Genomic DNA, 24,502 nt, shown 5'->3' with positions numbered 1-24,502 from the left:
ACTAAATAATTATGGATAGATATTAGCTACAAAAACAGGATACAGTGATCCCTCGCTACTTTGCGGTTCGTTTATCGCGGGTTCAGTGCATCGCGGATTTTTTCAAACGTGTTTTTTTTTATTATTATTTTTTTTTACATATACATGGAGTGCAGTACTGTATATGTTGCTCTATGTGACTTGCTGTTGTTTTGCAGCTTCTCGCGGACCGTTTGCGGACTTTAAAAAAAAAAAAAAATTACCTGTTTATGTTAATTGGACGCTACTTCGCGGATTTTCATTTATCGCCATTGGTCCCCATTAACCGCGATAAATGAGGGATTACTGTACTTGAGGAGATAAAGTATCGATTTGTGTGTATTGGTACATCCCATCCTGCGGATTTGGGCCACCTGGGCTCCGTAATTTAAGCCAAGTGTCTCGAACTTGGCTGGCTCTTAAACTGGACAGTGATTTAAAATTGGACCGGCAAATTGGTGCCGGTGTGAAGTCAAATCCTAATTTCCTCCGTGAACATCTATCAAGTCATGTCTGAGGAATCGCTTTGCGCGGATCATCCCTTCCCTGCAAATTCCCGGCACAGCATCGCTGCTACAGATGAATAGAACTTCTTTAACATTCAGGGGAAGCTAAGTTGCATGAACGTTATCCACGGAAAGAAATGATTCTCACCTTTCAGCAGCAACTGGCATAGAGAAGCATACCATGAATGCGCGGTCCATCCAAGTTTGTTCCAAATTCATGAAGGCGGTGGAGACGCTCTGTGGCCTTTGTACTGAATCGCCCGAAAAAATTTGCATGTTTCATGACAGAATCGTCGTACAGGCAGACATCTTTTCATTTTTTACAAGGGGTTAATATTTGTCTACCAAATCAATCTTTCACCTTCGGGATGTCACACAGAAGCTTCCAAATAGATGTTACATGTTTAGTTTTTGTTTTTCCCTCTCTCAGTGTTACACGAGACTTCCCCCCCCCCCCCCCGAATGCTTTTTAGCCACATACGCAGCAAAACAAGAGACAAAAGAAATGGATGACTGCATCATTTGGTCCTAGTTCATTGACATTTATAATAACACAATGACAGAGTGTGGCACGCGATAAAAGAATGACATTTCGTATCGATCAGGCTCTATAAATGATCACTCAATTGTACACATTCATTGACATCAGAAAACTCAACAGACATCATACAACACGATTGTCAACATGGGGGGGCGAAAATCATCCTCTCTGTCCCCATCTGAATGCCTCTAATTTTATTTAAAAGTATTAATTCGTACCTTGTCACGGCGAGGCAAAACTAGCCAATCAGAGACTCTGGAGACAAAAGGCGTAACCAAGATTTGCTTCAGTCTTTTGCTCACATGCACAGCTGTTCACAGAGGCTCGCTGTTGCAGAGGAGACAATTATAGTTTCTTGGCCGCTTTCAGTGTTTAACGATGGCGAGCAAGAGAGGTTAAGCAGGAGGAATTGCGACGGGCCTTCCGGCCAGCGCCGCCTTTTTCACAGCACGTAATCTAAACGTAAAACCTCCCAAGCCTTTGTACGATCGGAAGGAGTCACCATCGTAGTTCTTCGCATCTACCGTGGCGATAGTCGTAAAAAGCACTACTGGTGCTTGACAGGGATCTGTAATATCCAACTTGTCGAGCTTGCGCATGTATCTCATGATGTCCTGTTCATCGAAGCGAGATGTGTACTAATTTGTACAGAATATTGACTTGGAAACCTTCATTTGATTACAGCGCTCCATCTTTCGCCAACTGTCCTGCACGGCCGTGTCAGCGAATGCACGCGGGGAACAGTCACATGACGTCCGGAGCTCCGTCACCGTTCGCATCGGACCATCAGCTAAGTGGATGACCTCTTTTATGTTTTACTGAATTGTATATTCCAAACAAAAATCAAACATCAAACTGGTAGCTTTTCATATCTGGCAATACTCCATCATGAATAAGTCATGCTATCAGTGTAGCTGCCTTGGCCTACTGACGTGCATGCGCGTTAGTCAGCTGGAGGCTTTGGGCCGAGATGTGATGGGGGAAGCGCAGATATGTCGACGAGATCCGCCGGCGCGCTGCAGCAGAATATCATGACTAGTGTGGCCGCGTAGAACATATTATCGGAAGGCTAATTTGAAAACCCTTGAAAGAGGACAATAGGACAGTAGTATGAAAGTACTTGAGAAGTAGAAGAACAATCTTATCTTGCAACATTCAAACAAGATTTGGCGACCGTTTGTCGCTAGGTCAACTCGAGCAGAGATGCGTGCAGTGCTCATCGAGATCAACCGGCGTGAGATGATGCACTGATATCAGAAGACAGGTTGTTGCCACCTGAAAAAAAACAAAACGCATCAACAAAGTAGACTCAGACAATGACAAAAAAAAAAAAAAAATGAAAGGCAACCAGTCGTTGGTGTTTTGACTTTGTGAAGTCTGCCGTGACATGCTGGTATCGACTGCACTTTGACTTTGGCTTCCGTTTTCAGTAGTGGCAAGACGTTAATGTTGTTGTTGTTGTTTTTAAATCCAGCTGACCAGGCGTTAACGTTATCAATTTTGGAGTATTATTCAGTTCAAGGTTCACTGACGGTATTGCGGTTGATTTTTAATGTGACTCCCAGGCAGAAGGAATGGATCTCGAAACCATTTGAATGTGAGCGTGATATGCCGTCGACCGGCGACCACTTGAAGTCGCGGTCTGTCAGCGGGGGGATGGGATGGATCGCGATTTGGATTCGGTGCTTCTGAATATCCTGAGATGATGGATCAAATAAAATTGCTGCGTTCATCCCGATGACGGGGGCCGCAACTACTGTTGGCAAATCGCAATGGAGACTTGAAGAAATGCTCATACCGTAACAAAACTTGGTTGTTGTGCCGTTTGGACTCGGGGAAATATTGCACACTTATTTAAAAAAATAAAAATAAAAAATAGTAGTTATACCTCCTCGTCCAATGTTCTTAAAAGCTTGCAAGACACTTGATGAGTTTCCAGAACTGGTGATCTAAAAGTATTGACAGAACCCCACGTGAGTACTTTATTGGAGAAAGGATATGTGAACTGCTACCAAAATAATTTGCGTCAACGGCGTTATTACCTTTGTCCCACTTCCAGAAGAAGCTTGGGAGAGTCTGATAAATGGCCTTGCGATTTCTGACCGCACCTGAAAAGGTTAGGGTACAAAATATGAGCAATTGATTGTACAACAATTTAGCTGGAAATATGACTTTGAATGACACACTGCAAATGATTCTTCCAAATAGTGCCGTGAAGATGAACAGGACAAAACTACCTTAGAAGCTAGTTAAGTTGCGGGACTGCTAAATTATGATTGTTACGGTCATGCTACAAAAAAAACTACACCCCCCAAGCCCCGAAACCTTTTCTTTCAGTGACTACATTATAATTGTGCATCATTAGAGCACAAACAATCATCGGACTTTTGTCATCAAATAAACAATGCGGGATACTTTGAATTTCTGTTATGTCTCGATGGCTGATTGTTGTCGTCCTGCCAGTTCTTTTGTGAGCCGTTTATTGCGCAATTCGTCTTGTTCGTTTCGGTGAAGTATTTTGTCTTTCTTATTTTTCGCCCGTCCACTTGTTGACTTTTTTTCCGCATTTGCCTGGTGCTGATGTAGTACATCGGCGTTTTTTTTTTTTTTTTTCTCACGGTCTCGTGCTCCCTTGGTTTAGCAAAGTATTTTTTCTCCCCAACATGGTTCAAGTGCTACATGCCATTTCATTCAATTAAAAAAAAAACAAAAATGTAATTCTCGTGTTCGAGGTACCTACCCTTTTGACCAAGAGCGTTCCAAAAACCAATACGAAGAAACCCTATGTCAAGACAGAGAAAAGATTTGGAAAACATCAATCGGAACTGGTCGCCAGTCGGTCGCAGGGCACGTATAGAGACGGACAACCATACGCACCCACATTCGCGCAAGTCAGGCGAGTGTAGCACAACACACTCAGCGACACGGAAGAAATCCATTTCTCGATAAGCAATCGAGAAATGGTAATCGGAAACTCACCTGCAGAGAGTTGAAGAAGGCAAAGGCAATGTGGATTCCCAAATTTCTCGGGGCAACCAGGGTTCCCACTCCAAGACTCCAAGTTATTCCGAAAAACGGCGTGAGGATAGCCAAGGTCCGACAAACGGCCCCCATGACGTGCTTCTCGCTATCTTGCACGCTGCTTTGATTTCGTCGACTCTGCAGTACTTTCACCATCACCACGATTAAGATGAGGATGTTTATAAACACAATGAGGAGTGCCGGGATCACAAATGCCAGCAGTGCCTTCGACTGATTCCAATTGAGCCAGCAGACCTGATTTTCTTGAACGTAAGTCCTCCTCGGAGCGGTGATCGCTATCGTAAGGGTCGCGATCAGCAGCGGCGTCCCGTAGCCGAAGGAGAATCCCATGATCAACATGGCTGTTTTCGAGGGTCCTCTGCCCAAAACGTTGACCGTGTGATAGAACAGGAACATGGCAAAATTCAACATCCAGAAAAAGAGGGCCAAGTAGAAGAAATGGATGAAAAAGGTGGCGGCGGTGCAGGCGGGCGTATTCGATCTATCTCCTTCGGAGATACTGGCGCCGATAATGAACCAAATGTTTGCAATCAGGAGAGAGAGTGCGATGTTGACGATGGCGATGTTGCGCAAGTGGGATAGCGTGTCCTTTCGAACTCTGGTCCATATAAAGGCCTCGATAATGAGGCATAAAACTAAAGACCCCATCGAAATGCCCACGCCGATGAAGGTGATGTAACTCAAGATGCGGCTGTTGGGAAAGTTGGGCGACATGAGCATCGAAAACGAGGTCAGGTGGTCACACCGACACGTGACCGTGTCGTCCACTTGTTCGACGAGCTCGCAGCCTTCGCCGTCCCATCCTCCGAGACCTTCAAAGAGGGAAAAGTTCCAGAACACGCACTGAGGGTTCCCCAGGCCGTCGTTTACGATGTCAAAGGTGAACGTGATGTTGTCGACGGTCGTGTCGGACTGAACCAGGACGACTCGCCCGTTGATGACCCTGCCCGAGGCGTTGTTCTCGTCTCTCGGGGGGAGTACGTTATCCAAGGATTCAAAGGTGATCACGGTGAGGTTGGTCTCTCTGTTAGACTGCGGGATGTCGATCTCCACGGTGGAATTAAAGTCCCCGTTGAAGCTGCCGTTGAATGCCGTTTTGTTCAGGAGAATCAAAGGGGTTTCGATGCCGAAAGAATCGTTGACGAGTCGACTCGTGATGCCCTCAAGAGCGAACAACAGTAAGGAGCTGACGCTCTCGTTTCTGGGAGTGACGGTTCTCCTTCCTAGAACCTCGATGACAGCTTCAGTGTTAAGAGTGCTCCACGCGTCAATTGCCTGATCTTGGGTAAGGACACCGGTAGTTAACAGGACATCCTAAAGAAACAAAAAGGGGGCGGAGAAACAGTCAACCGTTGTTTTCACGTCATTTGCTGTGAGATGAGTGCGCATGAGACGAGCGTCGATACCTCCATCGACTCCTGACTTATCTGGAACAAAACTGTCGTCACAAAGGAGGCCACGTTGTTCAGAATGGTCACGATGGCCTCGATGTTGTTCGGATTTTCAGTCACTGGCTCGCTCAGTTCAATCGTGGCATTGCTGAGTTCGTCCAAGAACTCTGGCAATGTCGTTTCGGTCAAAAACTGAAATGTCAGAAGAAAAACGGCCGTTGCGCTCAGTGCCTGGCTCGAGGTTTTCTTCCGACTCAGGCAAACCCGTCGAATCTTCGCAGATTTCTCGTCCATATACGGGACCAAAAGGCCCTTTTAGGTCATTTGTCATTGTACTGTCTTCATGGGAGCCCAGAACATTTCTTAAGGTGGGACCCAACTGGGTCCCCGATAACTCCAATCCTCCTTGTTAAAATGTTATTTGATTGAAAATAAACAAGTGAAGCCACTCACCTCAGATTCCACGAGGAGTTGTGCAATCCTCTGCAGGAGGCAGGTATCTTCTCGATCTTCCCATTCGCCACTTTCCCTGCAAACGGCAGTCATCTCTCCCACCTCACCAATATCACAAGAGACGCTGGCCACTTCGTCTAAAAATCCATCTCCAAAGTCGGGATCACCGACGCATACGAGTTCACCTGGAAATACGAGACAGTTCCGCAAAAGGGCACCATCGTATTCCACGTGTCGTCATTCCCGGCTCGATCGTTACCTTCGCCGACCAACACCAACGAGATGCTCTGGCTGAAGTTAGAAAATTGAATCTCTTCACAAGTGATGTTGATTCCTCGGTTGTCGCAGTCTTCCTGTGTGATTGTAATGACTTCTTGGATATCGGTGCCATTATCTAAACATGCACAAAAATAGACAAGACTGTGAAAGTGAGACAGATTACTGACACCCATTTAGGTTCGAACGCCAAGTCTTTCTAAACTCGGGAGAAAAGCTCAACTATTTGCCTTCGCACCTTCAATAAAAAGCGAATGAACTGAACTACGCAAGACGGACAATCGTGAACTGCTTTCTTGACTGACTTGAGCGTGTTGGGGAATTTTTAAGTGGCCCTTTTCACCCTTCCGTTTTTCTGTATACAGTCCTCAAATGAAAATGTTTTGGGCACCCCTGAACTAAACTGAGCCAGAGAAATTGGGTCTCTCGCAGTGCAAAAACAACGAGCCAATTCATGAGTTCGCTTCGCTTTGTCTTGTCACATAGGGGCCGAAATTTTGACATTTCGCTGGTCAGTTGCAGTGTGATGGACTGGTCACTTTTCCTCCTTTTTCTGTGCTCCCTTTCCAAAATATTTAGAATACTTCTTAAATTGCGGAGCTTTGCGAATGCAAAATATTGTTTGGCTGCTTTTCTGTTGTTGTACCTGAATTCAAGATGTCGCTAAACACCACCCGGTAGGGTTCCTGGACAGAGCACCCGAGTGACACTTCCTGCCCAACCTGGCACAAGATTGTGTTTCGGCGCGGGACAACCCGGATTGTGGGTATGATCCCAAGCCTGACTCTTTGATTCGACTCTTGCAGGAAACTTGACTCCCCATCGAACAGCCGACATTGATATTGTCCTGAAATGAAATCGTATTGGGAATGAAAGACTCCACCTCGAACTAATCCAGCAAGCAGGAGGTGACAATCGAGGAAAAACATTTTCAAATCACTAAATGCGGTATTGTTGCTTTTTTTCCCCCCCCTCAATTGATGCCAGCGGATGACAAATGTGTCCCAGGACCGCGTGTAAATTTTGCATTCATTTTGAAAGCGCGTTTCCACGAGAGATTTCTTACCATCGTCGGTGACAAAGAAATTTGTGATCGTAAGCGTTTCCGATCTTTCATCTCGTGAGAAGTTGTGGCGATCATCTATATCTTCATTGATTACAATTCCATCACGTGTCCACAGCGTCGAAGTGATGCGGAAGTCGAGGTTCTGCGGTGGTGGGCCACATGCCAGAGTCACAGTGTCTCCGAAAAATACGTCAGATGGTACAGCTTCTAAGCTACTGCGGCCTTTGACGGGAAACGATGCAAAAAGTGGACAATTATGAGACTGTAGAAACATTTTTTTTCCCCAGACAACGAAGAGAGACGACATGAGCAGGTCTCCAATGAGAACCTGAGTTACTTACTCTCAAACACCATAGGAAACGAGTTCCTCAGGTCATTGAATATTCCTACTAGAAGTGCTTCAACATCCGAGTCTTGAATTGGAGTATTTGCCGAAATGACAAAGTCGGTAATGGTGCTACCAGACCTTTGTGAAAATATCAAAGCAGATGAAACATGATTAACGAATTACCGCAATACTGTACAACTTCGCTATGTCCCGCGAGGTACGTCGCAATGAGGGTCGACTGTAAATACAGGACCAGTATCGCTGATCGCGATACTTTAGAGAGGCGTAGGGGGAAAAACATTTTTTTGACTGCTCGGCACCGAGACAGACGCAGCAAGTCCAACGACATTGCTGTCGCCTGTGTGACAAAACTCCAACGGCGTATACGAGAGTGAAACTGAAATCGATCTCAGCTCGCTAGCATCAATCCGATGATGATCCTGACTCTTCTCAATATTCTCGATATTTGGATCGATCTGCACACCACTCGCGGAAAGCTTGCAGAATATCCGATGAAAGAATCAAACGTACCTGAAGCCTAAAAGATTCGCTGATTGCAGACCTGGGATGTGGATCGGAGATTGCGTTTCAATCTGTTTGAGACAGTGAGCGCGCCCGACGTGTGAATTGAAACACTTCGATATCACCAATCACAAGCACTCATTGAAGAGATGATGACAAATGAGAACTTACGGAATTTAAAGATGTCAGGAAAACATTATTATTTTCCTCGTTGAATGAGTCATCAAAGTCCAGATCTAAGGTGAACGATAAAAACCTCTCTAAAATACAAACGGAGCTTGTCAGTGCAAATTTTTTAAAAAATCGAGAAACATCGTAATTGCGTGTAACTCATTTACCGTCTATTGTCGGGGTCGTTGTCGGTGGACCTGAAGAGTGAATAGTAGAGCAAAGGTGAATTAAAAAAAACAATTTTCAAACATCCCACTATTTGTTCACAAATCTAACTCATGTTCACAAAACAACTTTCAGGACACTCCGGTTTTGACGAGATCAATCTTAGAGATTAACCTGCCCCCCCCCCCCAAAAAAAACCCAAAACATCTTATTAACAGAAACTCATCTGATTGTAGTGGCGCGAAATCAGACTTGAGACTGAAGAACTGAACGGAAATTTTGGAAAGAACGTTCTCAAATATCGATCGTCTTAAGTTTGCGATTGTGAAACGTTGCAGACTAGCTTCATTCAAAGTCTATCGGCACCAATTTCATTCATAAATATGTGCTTTGAATTTGCGGCATTTTAGGTTAATTCATGTTGGCGTTATATGCATTCCAGATACATTACTTTCTGTTGGACATGTAGCGGAGATGCCTGCGGGGGGGAAAAAAAAATTCATTGTAAACATCATGCTGTCACTCTTGTTATGACTAATTAATCAATACATTCTGAAACATCTTGAGAGCAGTTGCGCTTACTTGGCAGACAGAATATCCCGTTTGGGGGAATTGTATTGATGCAGTCGCAATTTTCCACACTGTCGTCATTGCAGGCGCCAAAAGTTTCGCAGACCCCACAGGGCCATAGGTACTCTTCCCCGCACTCGCACCGCTCTTCGAGATTGAAGTTTGACTGGCAGACTGAAAAAGAAACGGACACCGCAACGTTGACGAATCACATTTTGAGAAACAAGACCAAGTAGCATGAAACACGTTCTCACCTGTGGTCAGATTAAATTCTGTCACGATGAAATCGATGGTGACGTTTAATGGTAAACTGTCCACTGCTTCTCTGAGTCGTTGAATAACTTCTGTTGGCTCCGTCCTGAGTGTCCTGATGTCGAGAACAGTGTCGATTGAAGCTGAGGAGAGGTACAGGAACAGGACAGCACTTGAACCCACATGAGGTATGATGTATCTGCCTCAATAAAACAATCGACAGTGGACAATATGTCTTCGGAACACTGAATCCCTTTCAGACAAATGGAATGGAAAAGTGAATCGAAATGAGAAGAGTATTACAAATGTCAAGCCAAGGGTCAGAATAAGGATTGGACTGTACCAACTTCTTGATTAGGCACATGCACCACATCCCTTTCCATTTAATTTTCTAATCACTTAAAGCAGGCGTGCCCGATACGTCGATTGCGACGCAAAATCAGTCGATGGAAAATGAATGACGCGAAATCAGGACTTTGAAATATGAAATTTATCGGGTTGGAAACATAAACGGGGTACGTTGAAAAGAGGTTTGACTGTACCTCGCATCGTTGGCTGCATGACTGGTGGGACCGGTGTCGGACATGGTGGGATAGCTGTGGAGCAAAAAAAGATAACAAATATTCATTGTTTAATAGGAAGGGGAACCCGGTGTCAAACCTCATCAAATTCTAAAAAAATCAATAAGCAGCGTTTAATAACAACTTTACATTCGACATTCAGTGTAGATCTTTTCCACCCCTGGGAGGAACCCGGTGTCAAACCTCATCAAATTCTAAAAAATCAATAAGCAGCGTTGAATAACAACTTTACATTCGACATTCAGTGGAGATCTTTTCCACCCCTGGGTCAGAATATTTAAAAAATATCCTCCTGAATTCACATCTCGGTCATGCTAGAGAGGCTACGTCTCACAAACTAGACGATGATGGCTGGAGACAGGGAAGTCTGGGCATTCCTACTCACTACTGTTGCTGCCGCAAGCCGGGTGAGGAGAAGGAAATGGAAGCATGGAAATTGGTCGTGCTTGACTTTTATGAGCCTACTGTGGTTTCAACAGATGACTATAAGATTCACTTACTTGAAATTGGTTCACAGAAGCCCCCAAATGGAGGGATGCCAAGTATGCAGTCACACGTTGGTATTGTACTGGCATTGTTGCACGTAGGATGAGTTTCGCAGACGTCACACGGCCATCCGAATGAATCCTCGCACTGACATTCATATTCATCAGCAGAGCTTGAATTTGAAGAGCAAACTAACAAGAAATAGAAGCCGGAATGGTCATTTTTCCAATGCTTACACATTTCTGAATTGGATGAGCCAGTCACATTAGTTGAGGAGACGAATGAAGCGAAATTCTTACCCGTGGTCAGATTCCAGTCCAGTCTTAAATCATTTATCTCCGAATTCAAGATCGAGGGAGCATCCTCCACAGCAACCCTCAGTGAATCAATGAAGGCAAATGGCTTTGATGTGTTCACGATGAGGACCAAGTCCACTGATGCCGAGATGGAGCACAGGAGACACAACGACAGGAATGAGTTGACATTGCATTTTGGGCCCTTCATATGAAGCAAAATTTTCTGCGTGGCCTGCTGGCCTTTCTCGTAGGATGAGTGATGATGGTTGTACTTGATGATGCGAACTTAGTTTTCATCCAAACAAGAACTTGGCAAAATAGTGAGCCCGCGTGTGGTTAACGTCACACAGCCAAAACGATTTTGACATGGAACTGCATTTAAATTGAATAAGTCTCTGTTGACAAGCATTTGGAAGTAAAAAAAAAAAAACGTTACCTGAGATGAGTTGGGTCGGAGGTGTGATGGCGATACCTGCGAAGCACACACACACAGAGTCAACTTCCTGCTAAACTAAGCACGGCGTGACAATTCGGGCCCATTTCCTACAGCTTGAACATATATATCATGATTATCATACCGTCAGTCACAACCACAACAAAGAAAAGTTCATTGCCACCTTTGAATGACAGTAGTGCATTGATTGACTAATGCTCCACCCTAATCAAGTCCTCTAAAACATTACTCACCATTCCTTTTTTCTCTACCATGCCTGTGGGTTAGTTTTATGTCTGTTATCTCCTGGAACATATTGAAAGCACACTTGAGTCACATAAAATACCAAATTGGAATTTTGGGCGCTTTGGAATAGGAGCTATTTTGTTGTTCTCAATAAATGGTCAGTTTGTTCCGTTTTGTTCACCTCACAAACACTTTTTACAAATGTTTCCGCGTGTCTATCTCAATCTGCCCGCCGGCATTCACGTCTCGATTTCTTTCGCTCTTGCAATAGCTGAATAACATGAATTATGCTCCGGTAAACATGACGAAAAGAATTAGCTACATGCGTTGAAGAGCTAGCCAAATGCATTTGCCAAATATATACAGGGTGTTCATTCGTGTTTCAATCACCCTGCACGTCACCGCAATTATAATTGCATGGTTTGTTTATTTGCCACACGATAGCTCAAAAAAGCATAGACGGGTCGTGGAAACAAAAAAACCAAAACGCCAAATGGCTTCCCAATCCTAATTCCATCAACGTATTTGTAGTTGAAGAATCATTTGCAATGCGTGTTGCAAGGCATTGCACTGCATTAAAAGCTTACTTTGAAAAACAAGTTTGAAGACTGTGCGGGGTCCTTATTCCAGATGTAGGCACCCAGAAGGAGAACAACGATGAATTGTAGTACCTTCTGTAATGTCATCCCGACTGTAGGGAGCAAACGGAATCGCAATCAGAAGAAATTCAAATTGGCCCTGTTAAGACGGAAAGCCGTCCACCCGTTTTCGAGAGTGTTTGAAAAAAAAAAATCATGCCAAACGTGTTGTTGCGCCTGCCTCGACATATCAAGTCAAAGAATGTACGACAAAGAAGTCGTTTCCAAAGTTTGTATTTACCTTTGGTCTTCTTGTTATTGGTGAACGCAGCTATTTTGCCGAACGGCTTCAGAAAAGTCTGTGTCAGTTGCCATCCATCTGCTTTATAGGGCTTGTGTCCGCGTTTACGCACCAGTCTGACAGGTTCAGTTGCGACACGTAAATGGAACAATGACATTCATTAAGCGTTTTGAACATTCGAATTAGGGAATTAGGTTCCTTCTTCCTTGATGTTCGGGCTGCTGCTCGACGGCCGCTGCTGTTTGGGTGTGTATGAGGGCCTTTTAAACTTGATACGAGCAGAGAGTTAGAGATCAGACAAATCCCCAGTTTCTGCATTATATGATTTTCTGATGTGCGAGCTGGCGTTTTAATACTGCTCTCTATCCAGTGGTGAGAAATGAAGAAACTAAAGACTGAATAGTCGTTAATGTGACATGGTTTGATGATGCTTTACACCAAGGGTAGGGAAGTCCGGTTCCTCAAGAGCTGTATCCTGCCTGTTTTTGATCCGTCTCTACTCCAACACACCTGATTCAATTGTTCATGATCGATTCAGAGCTTGCTGATCGTTTGAATCAGATGTGCTGGAGTTAGGGAGGGATCAAAAACAGGCAGGCTAGGGCTCCTGAGGAACCGGAGTTCCCCACCCCTGGTCCACACGCTAGATGCATGGTGTTGCTGCTTGGCTCGCTATTCTTTGTCTGCGTTATGCAGACCACAGTGAAGAAATCAAGGCAAACGGATTACCACCCGCACAGTTTTAAGATCACAAAAAAGTCGACTTCTTGCACTTCTCTGGGTTGGTGTCGCCGGTGCATCAGGCCAGCCTTCTGTCTCCCCCAGCTCCATCTTGAAGCTCAATTTAGACTCTAAATTTTAGAGTCTTCCATTAACCTGGCTTTGGAATGTGGGAGGAAACCAAAGTACCCAGAGAAAATTGTCGACAAGCCCACCCACTGTTTCTGGCCAGAGAATGTGAACTTGAAATACAGTATGAAAAGCATCCTCGGTGTGAAACCAGTGCAATGACTGCATACCACACCTACAACACGAAACACATCATTATACGCCTCCTTGTCACTCTCTCGGGTGACGTTCTTTGTTATTCTTTTGTGCCATCAGGAAGAAGGCATCGTTATAGAAAAATGTCTGTCTTTTCTCACAGAACTTTACTGGCATGTTGACAGCAGTTAACTGACTTTCACTTTCACTTTCAGCAGCTTTTTAATGCGAGTTACACACATTGCTTTTTGAGCTGACTACGCCCTAATACTGATGCGGTTGAGTATTGCAATACCTTTTCATGGTCCCTTCTACGAATTACCATTTTAAATAGCTAAATTGGCTGAGATTGGCTGACAACCGGTTCAGGGTGTCCCCCGCCTACTGCCTGAAGACAGCTGGGATAGGCTCCAGCATGCCCGCGAACCTCGTGAGGATAAGCGGATCGGAAAATGGATGGATGGATGGATGAATACCTAAATTGGGTTTTTCATGTCTGGATAGTAACAGCTCCCCACCCTGATACTAAGCGACTGAAGTGTATATATTCCTCAGGCTGTCCATTTGGCTCCTCGCAGATGTATCGTTTGTGCTAAGTTTACTGAAGCGAGCGTCGTCATCATTTTGATCATAAATTGTTTTGTGCAGTTTTCCCCTGGTTTGATAATTGCTTTAAATGAAAGAAAATGATGACAGACAAAAGGCCACTGGTTGGATAAAAATGCGATGCTTTGAGGAAGTATGTGTCAGGGTGTGCCCATTGGGTGTGTGTGCGTGTGTGTAAGGAATGTCCATCTACAGATGACTTTTATTTGCGCTTTGACAGTTGTAACGTGACCTATTTTTTTTGTTTTCAGAATCCTACCTACATTATGTACTTTATCTATGTACTTTGGGGCACTGTACGAAAACAGAGGAGGCTTTTGGGAAGTGCATAATCTGTCTCTTGCCATGTCTCCAATTTAAAGTTTTCAAACATTTGTCATTTTCAAATTTTACAGTTAGGCTAATGTGTTTAATATTTCTGTGTTGCATATTCAATTGATTGCATAAAACTGCAGATAGATCATAAAGTGAGGCAGACTGAATTCTGCCTCCCCACTATTAAAATATTAGTAAGAATACTTCATTATCTATAGTGTTCATAATGTCTTGAAGTAATTAAGCTCTTAACCATGGAACATAGCGCTAGAATGCAAGTATCGGAACGTTAAATAACGCACAATAGCTAAAAGACTGAGAAAATACACAAACATACACAGAAATGTTATAAGAAAAACTTTATTTCTCTCACAATGGAGAAATTTCCAATTATGCGAGGGATGCCTTGATCTAATGCTGTCAGCATCTCCAGTAACCGCTTCTGCGATTAGAATACATAGCTTATGCACAAAAAGTTCGGAAAAATCGGCTTTTGAATGAAATTTCAGGATGAGCAGCATTGACACCCCTTTTTGGAAACAGTTTGTCGCTTGTTGAGTCTGAGCTGCGATTTTTGCAGCGGTTATCAAGTGTTGATCGCCTGTGATGATGAGGAGGCCTCCGATGATAGGTTGCTAACACCTGAAAAACACAAACAAAACACACTTCATCTAAGACCAAATGTGCGCAAATTGCTAGATTTATTTACAGGAGTTTCCACCACTGTTTTTGGGGCGGTTCAAAATATGAATTGCTGTTGCATGATGTGGCCACACTGCAAAGTACAGCCCATCAAATGCACAGCCCATCAAATTGTCAGGTGCAGCAGGGACCTGTCAGAGAAAACACCATTGGGCCGCTGTGGAGCGACCGGAATGGTGCAAGGTGGTTTGCTGGATTCCAAAACGCAAAGCTTGCGCCGGCTAAAATAGCTCGCTTTTCAAAAAAACACAATACCTCTTCTTCCAAAGTTCTTCCAGATATGCCATCCGCTTGATGAATTTTCAGCACTCGAGCTCTAAAAGAATTAAAAAAAAAAACCCACAAATCAGTACATGATTGGAGAAAGGATATGTGATCTGCCAACAAAGTGTGGATGAATCGCGTTCTAACCTTTGTCCCACTTCCTGAAGTCTGAGACTGTGTGAACACCGATATTTCTGACCGAACCTGAAAAAAAATGGAGTGCACACAAATCAGCATTCGACTGTCCAACTCTAATAACTTTTGCCAGGAGTTATGACAAGATTTCTGATTTCGATCATAATTTTTTCAAAAAGTGTTACCAATAGCACAATAAAGGAAAGAGAAGAAAGGCTAACATCAAAACATCTGTGAACAATTATGGGGCCGCTCAGATGTAATGATTGCGATTGCTCGGCTCAAATTAACTGTGGATGATGACAGAAAACCGCTCACACTCAAACCTCGGGACAATTTAGAGTGTTCAATCAGCCTGCCATGCATGTTTTTGGAATGTGGGAGGAAACCGGAGTACCCGGAAAAAACCCACACAGACACGGAGAGAATCAAACTTGCAACCTCTGCACCGTGAGGCCGACGTGCTAACCCAAACATCGCATTTTTTTTTTTTTTTTTTTTTACAATTACGGTACATACCTTTTTGTCCAAGAGCGTTCCAAAAACTAATATGAAGAATCCCTACATAAAGACAAGAAGAGAAGCTTTAGACAACAATGCCGTTTTGAGATAAAATGCAGCGCCTTGCGAAACATCGAACCACAGCCACATCTGCGTATGATGACTCATTATAAATATGACATGGTTATGGCAGTTCTGAATTAGGACTAAACAGTGATGAACAAGTTGACTTGACTGTCGTAATGCTCGTTCCTTTGGGATGAACGAGGCTTTCAGTCACTTGCAGCTCATCCATAATGGCCTGATTTCTAACTGGCTTTCAGACTAGTATGAGATGATCCAGCCTGTCCTTGTATTTTATATTCTCATATGTTTAGTTGTTTCTACTCCCAACTTGCATCTAACCCCATTTCTTGTGGTTGTTTTTGAAGTCCTTTAGGGGTATTTTGTAATCGATTAATTGGTAGAGTCTGGTTTAACGAAAAACAGTGGAAAGTACAAAAACAGTCAAAACTAACAATCGAGTCTCATGCGGAGTCAAACGCCAAAGAATAAAAAGGAGTTTGAAGACGAGTTTTAAAGATGAGCAGCGAGGGGGCTTGCCGAATGTTCATTTCAAAGAGAGGGAACGGCAACGGAAAAGGCTCCATCCCCTCTGAGCCGCCGCTTAGTTCTTGGTAGCTCGAAGGGTGTCAGAGAGGTAAGATGGGGCCAGGCCATTTCAAGATTTGAAAGCAAATCATAGGATCTTCAAAAGAACTCTAAAATATCGAGGGAGCCAGTGAAGAATCAATACATATACGAAAATGGGGTTAAAGTTAAAGATCTGGTAGAGAATGTCCAGCGTAGCTTGATTCAGTTGACTAAATCGACACGAGATTGAAAAATTACTTCCAAATATATGAATGAAATATCAACAGATAAACACAAAATATACAGAACAACATCCGAAGCTCACCTGCAGAGAATTGAAGAAGGCGAAGGTGATGTGGATACCGAGATTAGTTGGGTCAACTAAGATTCCAACTCCAAGACCCCACGTTATTCCAAAAAAGGGTGTGAGGATAGCCAAGCTCCGAATAATGACGACCAGGACATACTTCTCATCTTCATTGGCACCGCGCGTCATCCCCCGACTCTGCAATATTTTAACTATCACCACAATTAGGATGATAATGTTGACAAACACAATGATCAGTGCCGGGACCACAAATGCCAGCAGTGCTCTCGACTTATCCCAATTGAGCCAGCAGATGACATTTTCTCGAATGTAAGCGTCGTTGGGTGCAGTCACGGCGATGGTAATGACTGTGATAATTAGCGGGGCCCCGTAGCCGAGCGAGAATCCAATAGCTAGCATTGTGTTTTTCGAAAGTCCTCCACCAAAGACTCTGACGGAGCGGTAGAACAGCAGCAGGGCAGATGCCAACATCCAGAAAAAGAGGGCTAAGTAAAAGAAATGGATGAAAAAGGTCGCGGCGGTGCAGGCATCTGGATTCTTTTTATCTCCCTCGGAGATACTTGCGCCAATAATGAACCAAATGTCTGCGATCAGGAGAGACATTGCGATGTTGATGATGGAAACGTGGCGCAAGTATGACGTGTTGCTCTTTCGAACTTTTTTCCATATGAGCGCTTCGATAATCAGGCATATCACTAAGCATGCCATGGAAATACCGACACCAATGTAGGTTATGAAATCCAGCACGCGGCTGTTGGGAACGCTGGGCGACATGAGTATTGAAAACGAGGTCAGGTGGTCACACCGACACGTGACCGTGTCGTCCTTTCGTTGAACAAGCTCGCAGCCTTCGCCGTCCCATCCTCCGAGTCCGTCGAAGAGGGAAAAGTTCCAGAACACGCACTGAGGGTTCCCCAGGCCGTCGTTTACGATGTCAAAGGTGAACGTGATGTTGTCGACGGTCGTGTCGGACTGAACCAGGACGACTCGCCCGTTGATGACCCTGCCCGAGGCGTTGTTCTCGTCTCTCGGGGGGAGTACGTTATCCAAGGATTCAAAGGTGATCACGGTGAGGTTGGTCTCTCTGTTAGACTGCGGGATGTCGATCTCCACGGTGGAATTAAAGTCCCCGTTGAAACTGTCGGTGAAAGTCGTTTTGTTCAAGACTATCAACGGCGTTTCAATGCTGAAAGAGCCATTGACAAGCCTGCTCGTAATACCCTCAAGGGAAAACAACAATAATGAGCTGACACTCTCATTTCTGGGAGTGACCTGTCTCGTGTCCTCAAGGACAGCTTGAAGGTTAAGATTGTCCCACGATTCCCTTGCCTGATCTCGACTAAGGACATCCGTCACGATAAGGACATCCTGAAGTAAAAAGGGGGGAAAAGAATTGAAGTCAGTCCATATCTTAACATCCACCGTTTGTATATTGTTTGATAAACACAAACACACACACACCTCCATCGAGTCCTGACTGATCTGGATAGTAGGAGATGCTGTGACCAAGGTGGCGACATTGTTGAGAATTCTCACAATTAACTCAATGTCATTGGGAGATTGAGTCACTTCCTCACTTAGAACAAGAGTAGCATTGCTGAGTTCCTCCAGGAAATCCGGCACTGTCCTTTCATTCAAAAACTGAATTGTCAGAGGAAAGAAAAACAGTGTTACCATCAATCCGTGCCTCGAGGTTTCCGCACAGAAAATTGGAATACGGGAGGACAACTCGAGGCAAATGTGTTGGCTTTTATCCATCTCAAACGTGTCGTCCAAGTATACCAAGTGCAGTGTCCAGACAACCCCTGATCGAGAAATCGCTCCTGTTGGTTGGCCAATGACTCGGCCGCGCAACTTTAATTGTGTGCCGAAAAAAAAGTCAACCGTCTCACCTGAGATTCAATGAATAGTTGCACAATTTTCTGGATGTTGCAGTTGTCTTCGCGATCTTCCCATTCTCCGCTAACCCTGCAAATGGCAGTCTTCTCTCCGACATAATTTGTTTCACAAGAAGCTTGACCCTTTTCGTTTAAAAATCCATTTCCAAATTCTGGGTCACCTACACACGTGAATCCATCTGGAAAGATGTGCGTGTTTACCTATCTGATAGAGCAGGGGGAAATAGTCTTAAATGTGTGGCCGTTGCCAGCTCAATACTTACCATCGCTGACAAACCGCAACGTGATGTTCCGTGTGAATTGGGTAAATTCAATCACTTGGCAAACAATGTTGATTTCTTGGTTATCGCAGTCTTCCTGTGTGATTGTTTTCAAAAGTTGGATTGCAATGCCCGTTTCTAAACAAGTGCAAACAAAACCCAACACTGTGACAGTCTTCACAAAAAGTAAAAAAAAACAAAGATTCAGAAAACTGAATGTGAATTTTTAAAAATCCCAGATTCAGTGAAAACCCACACATGAACCCCACAGTGAAATGTGTCGATTGGTCATGTGGTTTTTCCGTTTTTCTCAGTATTAATTACAGCAAAAGACAAATTCACTCGAGCTCACACTTTTGACGGTTCGAGCAATAATTTGGGAATAAACTGCAAAATGCCAAATGTAGTTTGGATGCCTTTCTGTTTCAGTCTTACCTGTATTTGGGAAGTCTTTAAACTTGACATTGTAGGGTTCCTGGACAGAGCACTGGAGTGACAATTCCTGCCCAACCTCGCAAACAATCGTGTTATTTAGGGGAACAGTCCGAATGGTGGGTGTTTCCAAAAGACTGAATCTTTCATTGGAGTCTTGCAGGAAACTTGAATCCCCATCAAACAGCCGACATTGATAGTGTCCTGAAATAATATTATGCCAATTACATAAGACTTGACTGCAAATTACCAAGGTGGGAGATAACAGTAAAAGGAAAATGATTTCAACTGGTGTAAAGGTTTAGTGTTGAGTTGCTTTTCCACAATTTCCCCCAGAAAAGATGACAAGCGTGCAATAGTTGAGTACACTCGAACCTCTTCACCCCTATAACGTTCACATTTCAAAGTCCGGGTTTCATGTCATTCATTCTCCATCTGCCGATTTTGCTGACAACTAACACCTTTTTTATACCGTAATCTTCATTATAACAACCAGATTTACTTGTGCAAACTCATGAAAAGGCCTTTGTTACATCAAACCATGGGAAGCTCACTGTCGTCGCGACCTTGCTTAGAAACAAAATGTGCAGTGCGGGATTCTCCTCTGTTGCTTTGCATAGTCTATGTTCATTGTTGTGCTCCCGGAGGCACGACGCGGTCCTGACCACTGTCAGGTTTCCGCAACGAAACGTGAACTCGGAAAGAATTGACAAAAAAGCTTTATGAACAAAAATTGGTCGCAGGACCAACAAAGTTCGACAAAGAACACTGGTACAACCCCGGTAAAACACTTGCAAAAAGGGTGAAGGATAAAAAAAACGAATGAAAATTGCTTGTCATTAAATAGAGAAGAAGAAACCCAAATGCGTATAATCCAAAAAAAAATATGCCATGAGCGTCCTTAAATAGTCGTCTGATTATTTAGGCAGCGGATGTGCAAAATAGAGGGATGGCCCTCCTCTGCCACCTGCTGGAGAAACACAAGAACAGGACCGTGACAAGCACATGGTCTGAAAACACGTCCGGTAAACGGAAGCAAATCTTTCTGCCCGAGAAGGCTGAAATTGTCCCGCACTTTCAAAAGGGAGTCTCCCAGGTCAGCCGAGACACCCGTAATGGCAACAAAATCATGGCAGATTGAAAGATGTTTGTTGTAACGAGGTTCGACTGGATACATTTTGTTGATTTTAAGATCATATACGGTGCTTCAAGTGTTTCTTACCGTTGTCAGTAAAAAAGTAATTGGTGATCTCAAGCGTTTCCATTCGATTAGCTCGTGAAAACCTGTGCAGGTCATCTTCAATTATTAAAGCACGATCAGTTTCTAAACAAGTGCAAACAAAACCCAACACTGTGACAGTCTTCACAAAAAGTAAAAAAAAACAAAGATTCAGAAAACTGAATGTGAATTTTTAAAAATCCCAGATTCAGTGAAAACCCACACATGAACCCCACAGTGAAATGTGTCGATTGGTCATGTGGTTTTTCCGTTTTTCTCAGTATTAATTACAGCAAAAGACAAATTCACTCGAGCTCACACTTTTGACGGTTCGAGCAATAATTTGGGAATAAACTGCAAAATGCCAAATGTAGTTTGGATGCCTTTCTGTTTCAGTCTTACCTGTATTTGGGAAGTCTTTAAACTTGACATTGTAGGGTTCCTGGACAGAGCACTGGAGTGACAATTCCTGCCCAACCTCGCAAACAATCGTGTTATTTAGGGGAACAGTCCGAATGGTGGGTGTTTCCAAAAGACTGAATCTTTCATTGGAGTCTTGCAGGAAACTTGAATCCCCATCAAACAGCCGACATTGATAGTGTCCTGAAATAATATTATGCCAATTACATAAGACTTGACTGCAAATTACCAAGGTGGGAGATAACAGTAAAAGGAAAATGATTTCAACTGGTGTAAAGGTTTAGTGTTGAGTTGCTTTTCCACAATTTCCCCCAGAAAAGATGACAAGCGTGCAATAGTTGAGTACACTCGAACCTCTTCACCCCTATAACGTTCACATTTCAAAGTCCGGGTTTCATGTCATTCATTCTCCATCTGCCGATTTTGCTGACAACTAACACCTTTTTTATACCGTAATCTTCATTATAACAACCAGATTTACTTGTGCAAACTCATGAAAAGGCCTTTGTTACATCAAACCATGGGAAGCTCACTGTCGTCGCGACCTTGCTTAGAAACAAAATGTGCAGTGCGGGATTCTCCTCTGTTGCTTTGCATAGTCTATGTTCATTGTTGTGCTCCCGGAGGCACGACGCGGTCCTGACCACTGTCAGGTTTCCGCAACGAAACGTGAACTCGGAAAGAATTGACAAAAAAGCTTTATGAACAAAAATTGGTCGCAGGACCAACAAAGTTCGACAAAGAACACTGGTACAACCCCGGTAAAACACTTGCAAAAAGGGTGAAGGATAAAAAAAACGAATGAAAATTGCTTGTCATTAAATAGAGAAGAAGAAACCCAAATGCGTATAATCCAAAAAAAAATATGCCATGAGCGTCCTTAAATAGTCGTCTGATTATTTAGGCAGCGGATGTGCAAAATAGAGGGATGGCCCTCCTCTGCCACCTGCTGGAGAAACACAAGAACAGGACCGTGACAAGCACATGGTCTGAAAACACGTCCGGTAAACGGAAGCAAATCTTTCTGCCCGAGAAGGCTGAAATTGTCCCGCACTTTCAAAAGGGAGTCTCCCAGGTCAGCCGAGACACCCGTAATGGCAACAAAATCATGGCAGATTGAAAGATGTTTGTTGTAACGAGGTTCGACTGGATACATTTTGTTGATTTTAAGATCATATACGGTGCTTCAAGTGTTTCTTACCGTTGTCAGTAAAAAAGTAATTGGTGATCTCAAGCGTTTCCATTCGATTAGCTCGTGAAAACCTGTGCAGGTCATCTTCAATTATTAAAGCACGATCAAGTGTCCATTCGCTTGAGGTGATACGAAACTGGAGCGCCTGTGGTGGTGGGCCACATATCACATTCAATCTGTCGTTGAAGAATACGCCACGTGGTTGAAATGTTAAGTTTCTGCTGCCTTTGATGAAAAACAACAACAGAGGGTGTTACAATTATTACTCAGCAGAAGATTTTCCAGACAAATCAGCCAAATGCCCGCGACCCTTGTGAGGACAAGCAGATTAGAAAATGGATAGGCCGATGGATAAGCCAAATGATGCGATGACATGAAAAATGTCTCCAAAATTATGAGTTACTTACTCTCAAACCTCACCGGGAAGCTATTCCTCAGATCATTGAATATTGCCACCAGAAGTGCGTCAACATCCTGGTCTTGAATCGTAGTATTTGCAGTAATTTCAAAGTCAAAAATGGTGCTACCAGTCCTATAGAAAACATTTAAAATCAGATTCGACTACAGTGTGTGAACTTAATAAGAGCAACTTGAAAAATGAGAGAGATTTGTTTCTTATTTGATCACTCATGAACCGAAAAGGTAGCTTTGACCAGAATTGTGAAACAAAGGCCAAAAGTCTTGCATTGAACTGTCGGAATGGCAAGGTAAGGTAAATCATTGTTTAAAAAAAGAATTAAATCTACCTGAAGGCCAAGAGATCAGCTGAAAGTAGACCAGGGATATGGATCTCAGAATGCGTTTCAATCTATTTGTAATTGAGGACATCCAACATGTGAGTTCGACAATGATATAAGTGACAACAATTGCAAACGTTCTTTGAAATGACCACAAGAAAAAAAGAGATAACTCACAGCTTGTGAACATCTCTGGTGAACACTGTTACTTTCATCATTGTATGATTCATCAAAGTCAATCTCCAAAGTGACCGATAATGACCTCTCTAAAATGCAGAAGTGGCTGGTCAGTACAAATTATTCCACAACTTCATTTTGAAGAGTCATTATGTAAAACTTAATTACCGTCTATTGTCATGGCCGGTGTAGACAAACCTAAAGTGTGAATTGGAGAGGAAAGTTGAATTAGAAGAAATTCTCAAACAGTCCAGGAGAAAATATTGGATAAAGTATTGGACTGTTGTTGAATTACACACTAAAATGTCAAAGCAAGGGTGAAGGAAAGTTCTCTCACGTTAATTTGTTGAAAGATTGTGAAACCAGTGCCATTCTGAAATGTGTCATTTTACTTTACCTTTGATGGAGTTCATGGATTTGTACTTGTGAGTTAAGATTTGAGGTGAATGAATGGAAGAGTTGTATACTGTACTGGAGTGTATGTTTGAGATACTTTACTTTCAGTTGATGGTGAGGTGGTTGTTGCTGTGGTTGTGGTGGTCGTTGTTGTCGTTGCTGTCGTTGCTGTCGTTGCTGTCGTCGGTGTCGTTGCTGTCGTCGGTGTTGTGATTGGAGTTGGGGTTGGAGTTGGGGTTGGAGTTGGAGTTGGGGTTGGGGTTGGGGTTGGGGTTGTGTTTGATGGACAAGCGGTGGTGAGATCTGGGGAGCGTAATTGAATATGTTTCTTATTCACAAGTAAAAATGACTGAAATGATCATTACATGATATTTGCTGGCAAATGTAATTAATAGTCAGTGATGGGGATTCCGTCCCTGGTATGGAACGCTTCGGAGGGACGTACATTTGGGGATGGAGGCTGAGAAGTCTTTTTCAAAAGGACGGACAAGGCAAGAACGGAAAATGGGTTTTCATCCCCAACTGGGTACCGATGGAAAAGTATTTCACTATTAACAGACAGAAATCCATCTACACGCATGACGCTTGAGAAAATGGATGGATGGAGACCAGCAATGCTCTCTGTCTTTTGAATGACATTTCATCACATTCACAAGAGCTGCACTTACTTGTGATTGGCTGACAGAACTCCCCAAACGGAGGGATTCCATTGATGCAATCACAGGTTAATGGACTGGCATTGCTGCATGCACCAAACATGTCGCAGATGTCACATGACCAAGTGAAGGAATCTTCACATTGACACTCGGTTCCTCCGGCAGAGTTTAGGGGGCAGGCTGAAAAAGATATTTGCGCCACAGTATTTATAGGTGACCGATTTCAAAACAAAATTAGAAGGGCTCCTGACATTAGTCGAGAAGCCCGATCACCTGACAGGAATCCTCACCCGTGGACAAAGTCCAGCTTGACAGTGTTAAATCATCAGTTATCTCTAAAGGTGATGAGACGTTAGCTATGGCGTCCCTCAGTCGATTAATGATCTCTACTGGCTCCATGTTGGTTGGAGTGTCCACCGTGAGGA

At 43.5% G+C, this 24,502-nt stretch overlaps 3 protein-coding genes across 3 annotated transcripts; all 3 read right to left on the bottom strand.

The window, feature by feature from the left end:
* Positions 1-1,034: 1,034 nt before the first annotated feature.
* On the bottom strand, positions 1,035-12,394 carry LOC109531775 (adhesion G protein-coupled receptor F5-like). Its single transcript, XM_019896265.1, has 24 exons — positions 12,223-12,394; positions 11,931-12,034; positions 11,352-11,403; positions 11,101-11,136; positions 10,668-10,802; positions 10,383-10,559; positions 9,844-9,897; positions 9,304-9,444; positions 9,062-9,223; positions 8,931-8,957; positions 8,482-8,511; positions 8,315-8,403; positions 8,153-8,214; positions 7,635-7,759; positions 7,294-7,515; positions 6,874-7,074; positions 6,211-6,345; positions 5,952-6,136; positions 5,514-5,690; positions 4,045-5,421; positions 3,806-3,847; positions 3,108-3,173; positions 2,954-3,014; positions 1,035-2,340 (listed from the first exon to the last, which is right to left on the bottom strand). Exons 1-24 carry the CDS (start codon positions 12,377-12,379, stop codon positions 2,291-2,293), a joined length of 3,867 nt encoding a protein of 1,288 aa, XP_019751824.1. The 5' UTR covers positions 12,380-12,394; the 3' UTR covers positions 1,035-2,290.
* A 2,304-nt stretch (positions 12,395-14,698) lies between these two features.
* Positions 14,699-20,593, bottom strand: LOC109531796 (adhesion G-protein coupled receptor F1). The gene is made up of 10 exons (XM_019896290.1): positions 20,503-20,593; positions 19,284-19,484; positions 18,852-18,986; positions 18,583-18,767; positions 18,152-18,331; positions 16,688-18,058; positions 15,748-15,789; positions 15,241-15,297; positions 15,085-15,145; positions 14,699-14,769 (listed from the first exon to the last, which is right to left on the bottom strand). The coding sequence occupies exons 1-10, from the start codon at positions 20,543-20,545 to the stop codon at positions 14,714-14,716; spliced, it is 2,331 nt and encodes a 776-aa protein (XP_019751849.1). The 5' UTR covers positions 20,546-20,593; the 3' UTR covers positions 14,699-14,713.
* Positions 20,594-20,767: 174 nt separating this feature from the next.
* LOC109531797 (uncharacterized) lies at positions 20,768-24,496 on the bottom strand. Its single transcript, XM_019896291.1, has 10 exons — positions 24,368-24,496; positions 24,090-24,257; positions 23,698-23,724; positions 23,524-23,661; positions 23,194-23,223; positions 23,026-23,114; positions 22,858-22,919; positions 22,519-22,643; positions 22,121-22,336; positions 20,768-21,102 (listed from the first exon to the last, which is right to left on the bottom strand). Exons 1-10 carry the CDS (start codon positions 24,474-24,476, stop codon positions 20,783-20,785), a joined length of 1,284 nt encoding a protein of 427 aa, XP_019751850.1. The 5' UTR covers positions 24,477-24,496; the 3' UTR covers positions 20,768-20,782.
* Between the last annotated feature and the right edge of the window lie 6 nt (positions 24,497-24,502).

This window comes from Hippocampus comes, unplaced genomic scaffold (assembly GCF_001891065.2).
Source record: "Hippocampus comes isolate QL1 unplaced genomic scaffold, H_comes_QL1_v1.1 scaffold170, whole genome shotgun sequence".
Classification (NCBI taxonomy): Eukaryota; Metazoa; Chordata; class Actinopteri; order Syngnathiformes; family Syngnathidae; genus Hippocampus; species Hippocampus comes.
The sequence above is the reverse complement of the archived record's forward strand: the minus strand, read 5'-3'. Positions and strand labels throughout refer to the sequence as shown.

Excerpts from the sequence above, each read along its gene's own strand:
- LOC109531775 (XM_019896265.1), bottom strand. The coding sequence starts at position 12,379 with ATGTCATTGTTCCATTTACGTGTCGCAACTGAACCTGTCAGACTGGTG. Across the intron at positions 7,760-8,152 it reads GCGAATCTTTTAGGCTTCAG|GTCTGGTAGCACCATTACCG; the intron begins GTACGTTTGATT and ends ATTTTCACAAAG. Across the intron at positions 3,848-4,044 it reads CCTTCTTCAACTCTCTGCAG|GGTTTCTTCGTATTGGTTTT; the intron begins GTGAGTTTCCGA and ends GTCTTGACATAG.
- LOC109531796 (XM_019896290.1), bottom strand. The coding sequence starts at position 20,545 with ATGGAAACGCTTGAGATCACCAATTACTTTTTTACTGACAACG. Across the intron at positions 18,332-18,582 it reads AACTATTCATTGAATCTCAG|TTTTTGAATGAAAGGACAGT; the intron begins GTGAGACGGTTG and ends CTGACAATTCAG. Across the intron at positions 15,146-15,240 it reads CTTCAGGAAGTGGGACAAAG|AGCTCGAGTGCTGAAAATTC; the intron begins GTTAGAACGCGA and ends TAATTCTTTTAG.
- LOC109531797 (XM_019896291.1), bottom strand. The coding sequence starts at position 24,476 with ATGGAGCCAGTAGAGATCATTAATCGACTGAGGGACGCCATAGCTAAC. Across the intron at positions 23,725-24,089 it reads GTTCTGTCAGCCAATCACAA|ATCTCACCACCGCTTGTCCA; the intron begins GTAAGTGCAGCT and ends TACGCTCCCCAG. Across the intron at positions 22,337-22,518 it reads CTTCCCGGTGAGGTTTGAGA|GCAGCAGAAACTTAACATTT; the intron begins GTAAGTAACTCA and ends TTTTCATCAAAG.